Consider the following 4821-nt stretch of genomic DNA (forward strand, 5'->3'; position numbering starts at 1 on the left):
TTTTGAATATTCAAGTAGCACGCGATATTACGTCATCACTCACCAATCAAACCGAACAAACAAAAGGTCTAAATATAATAAACAAATATACGTCATTACAAATCTGAGAAGGAAAAAAAAAACATTATATAAGTAGTTGAAAGGAATGTGGGCTTTGCTTTCAGTCAATACAAACATCCATTTAATCGCACAAATTCAGTGTGGATATCATGATTAACTAGTGACTATATACAAAATTAATGAACCAATGTGTATAATATAATGATGTATGAAAAATATGCACCGTAATAAGGCTGCCTTTATTAAGTACCCGTGTTTAACGGTTGCAGGTAACATTCATGGAAATGCACAAAATACCTATGCCTAATTCTACATACCCAAGCAGAAACTACGAAAATTCTTATTATTGTAGTAAGTGAAAAATGAATATTCACATTCACTATGTATTTAGTAAAAGAAATTGATTTTTTCCACATAAACAACATTAGTACTATAATATCATGGCCAATACTTTCCGCGAGACTGAAAGTGTGATATTGACGTCGTTCACAAAAAAATGGAATTCGTTGAAATATCCTTGAAAATCGGCAATTAACATTTCTAAAAGAACACTTAATGATAGTTATAATTCACCTGATTTATTCATTTCATTTGCATTATTACATTCTGATGAAAAGATCAAAATTAAAGGACACGGTTACTTTGAATTAAAATTAGGGACTGTATTTCTATTGGAAGGGCATGCGTGGGGGTTTTATATATATATATTGTAAAGATCGACAAGCAAATATCTAATGATTTCTTACAGTATGGAAAGGAACCTGATATTTTGTAGTGAGCTGCTGTAAAAATGGAAATGAAAGGACTGAATGTTATTTGTTGTGCGTTTATACGGGAATAAACCACACTCTCTGGGAGTTCTGGCAAGTTATTCAAAGTGATTTATGCACGTACACGCAATACCATATAGTTCTTAATTATCAATAACACTACATAATTTTTTGAACAGTGCTAAAATATCGTGTACGTGATTGTGTTTAAATTTAAAGACTGTGTTTAGATTAACATTGATTTATATTTGATAATTTGATGAATATTTGCGCGTTCTTGGTCACCTACTTCATGCTGGTGCTTAACTATAGGAGTGGATCATTTTGTCTTACTATACACAACTACCGTGTCTCAATAAGTAAAGATTCATGTTTTCAAATATGATAAAATAGAGCTAAAATCGTCACGAAATTTTGAAAATCCCGCACAACATTTATACAGTAACTTTGTAATCACCGTTATAACTACCATCTAAAACAACTGTTAATACCTTCTAAGTAAACAAGGCAACATATGAATGGATTTGCTCTTAAACTCATTGAAAACACGCATCCAGTATTAATACTCGTAATCGTATGTTTTAATGTCTCTTCTCTTTTCATTTTCTAGATATTGAGTATACTGATATCTCATTTGAACCACATCCCACTATAATTCTCGAATTTTCTTCGTCATATGCCATAGCTAAAGGCTTGTTCAATCCTTTTGATGGCCCCACCAATATCCCCTCTTTCTTTCCATCATTGTCAATCTGTAAGATATTGTTAGAGCTTGCACCGCTGACGAACACGAGATCACCGGGCAGCACACAAATACCACGCGCCTCCTTGAGTTCTGGATCATTAAAGTTCCACATCTTTTTCCCTTCCTTATTCAACACTATCAACCCATTAACCTTATCTGTAAGGAAAATAAGTTCTTTCATAGCACTTAATGCAATTTTTCTCAACGAGCAAAGTATCTGTTTGTCATTATCATCCCTATCAAATGTCCTTAACAAGATTCCCGCTTTGCTGTAAGCACACACTCTTGTGCTGTAACATACAAATATTTCTCCATTATTGTCATTACAAGAAATTCCGTTCCCCCCTTTACCACATTCAAACGAGTGGGACGGTTCCATAGTATGACCTATCGACACAAATTGAATTTTCTCTGCATTGCCAAGACAAAGCGCCACTTCCGAATGTCCTACTTTGCAAAGATCATCGGGCTGACCGTTTACAGGAATAAGATCTCTCACCGTAAAATTTTCGTTGAGTCTTTTCAGCAGTGAAGTTGAATGTTCGGCTATCAATATTGTACCATTATCCATCACGCAGACACCTGTTACGTTACAATGCTCTTTGTTAATTTTAAATTGTCCGAATAGTTCGGCCTTATATTCTTTCACACTATCTACAATGTGACCTAAACTGACAATCTTATCCTTCAGACCTTGGTTGAATGAGAATCTCAGTTCTTTCTTTATCCATTCTTTTGACATATCTTCTAAAAGGGATTCACCATCTTTAACCGCATTCTCACAGGCTTTAACGTTTACAAACACTCTGGAATCGTTGTATGCCGAGAGTTTTCCTAGTGTTTTGGTAGCTGACGATATAACAGTTCCTAAGGCCGCTTCGTCAGTTTCTATAGCCTTTTTGTACTCTTCATGTTTTGAGCGTATTTGTTGTTTGGAGGTTTTAGCAAGATCTTTAATTCTGTCGATGACCTCGTCTTGAAATTTATCCACATCTTTCATTAGTTTTTCTTTCTGCTGGTGAATACTAGTGAGGTTTTTACTTCTTACATCTTTCTCTTGTTTCATACGTGATATGATTTCATCGAGAGACTCTTTCGATGTCTTGTATTCAACACTTGTTTTGATGCCTTTTCCAACGTGGCGGAGTTTATCAACGTGCGGACATGATCTACGAAAACAAGACAGAAGTTTTTAAGATTACAGGTTTCTTTTAGCAATTTTAGGGCGAATCAGAGACTTGTCATACATGAAAAATATGCAGCCAGCTTTTGAAAGGTCCGTTGTTGTATCATGTGTCTACGAGAGTCTTGAAATTCTTGATGGAAGGGGCAAAACCTGTTCTTGATATTCCATTGGATTATATTCAAGTCGTGAAATTACATCCAAAATTATGATGTTACTTACACATTCTTAATGAAAGAAAGTTGTCAGAGAACAAATTAGGTTTTGCAATATGGAAATAATGCAGACAGACAGGAAGTATTAACAGAACAAACTGCGTTTGATTCTATGTAAAAAAATAGATTGAACAATTGTCCAAACACAGAATATGTACTATTACGTGGTGGAAAAGCATTACTTTTCATGTTGCACATAAATTTGTGGTGGTCATAAGTGAGAAAATTAAAAACAACTTTTTATATGTTGATCAAATATTCAAACATACGCCAAGATAAGAAAAGAAATTGATATCGTTGTTCATAACACATAAACGAAACAACTATAGTATATATTATAGGCATTGCCAGGTTAATATACCATAATACCTTCATCGGTTTATTTAAGATAAGATACTGCGCTAAACAACATTCTTCTTCTATTTTAGTGACAACTATTGACTGTTTCCAGTACAAAAGTGTAAAATATCAATCATGGGAGTGTAAATACATAGAAAATAGATGTGAATTTCTTACCTATGCCTGACAACGTTACAAGTTTCACAACAAACAACGTCATGATCCGCGCAATATTTCTTGATGACATTCCCATGGTGTGTCGCACACCGCTCCATCATTTTGATCACCGGCCTATTTGTGGAATTTTAATGTCTATAAGCTCGTAAGAATACAATTTAAAATATTGTTTTGAGCATTAAGAATATTGCTATAGCACAATTTCTTCTCCAATTTATCTCTGCTAGTTTCCATCCTTGACGCCATTTTTTGTCTGTAAAAACCGATATTGACTAAGCTTGAAGAACAACTATACCACGAAGATAAAATCCGTTTTTGGTTTCTAGTCATTAGATTAGACAGACAATCAATACATTTTAACGCTTTTTCATGAATATTCACCACATATTACAAAGCAAAGCATTTTCTTATATCCATATTATCATTACTAAAGCAACTGTCAAATTGCCACTAAGAAGCGTCGTTACAATTTGACCTAATATCGGCTACATGTTTATAACAAACGCAACTAAAATATCGATCCACTGCCTTACATTGCTAAGCCTGATTTGAATGCATAGCTCATCCAATCCATCAATCTGCTGTGAGCAGCTTCCATCGATTACTTTCTTTAATTAAATGACATCGCATTAGCTCCAATATCAGTTTTCCCGCATGGCCTTTATTTTTGTCACCGGCTTCTTTACCCGTCACAGGCAGGATATGTATCTTTCTAATCAATAAACCATTTTCTGCGAAAGTTATCGTTCCTTGAAATTAAGTACGTATGCAGAGTCTCGCGAGATTTCTCGCTATTTGGCACTGACAGATACGACGAGAGGATAGGCATACATTTTGGTTCATGATTCTTTCTATACTATAGTCATGACAAATGTGTATGTTTTGAGAGTTGTTCGATGATCAATGCGATAGTTCTTGTCTGAAAAAAGGACAACATCAAACAAATACACGTGGGAAATGGTTTCTTTAACGGGCGACTGCTTTCATTGAATATGGACTTTTTTGTATGACTTTTGTCAATGTTTTTGATTAGCTAAAGACTTAGTCCCCTAGCTCGACAAAGACAATACAACACGTATTTCACATGTATATAAAATAAAAATCAGCATAAGAAATTTATTTTACATGGATTTTCGACTGACGAGTTGTTGCTTATTAAAGATCAATTGTAACTCAAAACGTTTTCTTAGGACGTCAATGCCTAGTTTAAAATTTCTTTCAAGTCCTCGTTGATTGATATTGACAGATCAAAAATGGAATGTGTTGCATACTTCATGTATCGCGTTACATAATTATTTTCTCCCAATGTGAGAGTGGAGTGACCATTGGAAG

General features: G+C 34.4%; 1 protein-coding gene across 1 annotated transcript; it reads right to left on the bottom strand.

Annotated features, from left to right (window-relative positions):
- Positions 1-1236: 1236 nt before the first annotated feature.
- Positions 1237-4451, bottom strand: LOC123546732 (uncharacterized). The gene is made up of 2 exons (XM_045333244.2): positions 3490-4451; positions 1237-2744 (listed from the first exon to the last, which is right to left on the bottom strand). The coding sequence occupies exons 1-2, from the start codon at positions 3588-3590 to the stop codon at positions 1430-1432; spliced, it is 1416 nt and encodes a 471-aa protein (XP_045189179.2). The 5' UTR covers positions 3591-4451; the 3' UTR covers positions 1237-1429.
- Positions 4452-4821: the final 370 nt, after the last annotated feature.

Source organism: Mercenaria mercenaria, chromosome 9, assembly GCF_021730395.1.
Source record: "Mercenaria mercenaria strain notata chromosome 9, MADL_Memer_1, whole genome shotgun sequence".
NCBI classification, from domain to species: domain Eukaryota; kingdom Metazoa; phylum Mollusca; class Bivalvia; order Venerida; family Veneridae; genus Mercenaria; species Mercenaria mercenaria.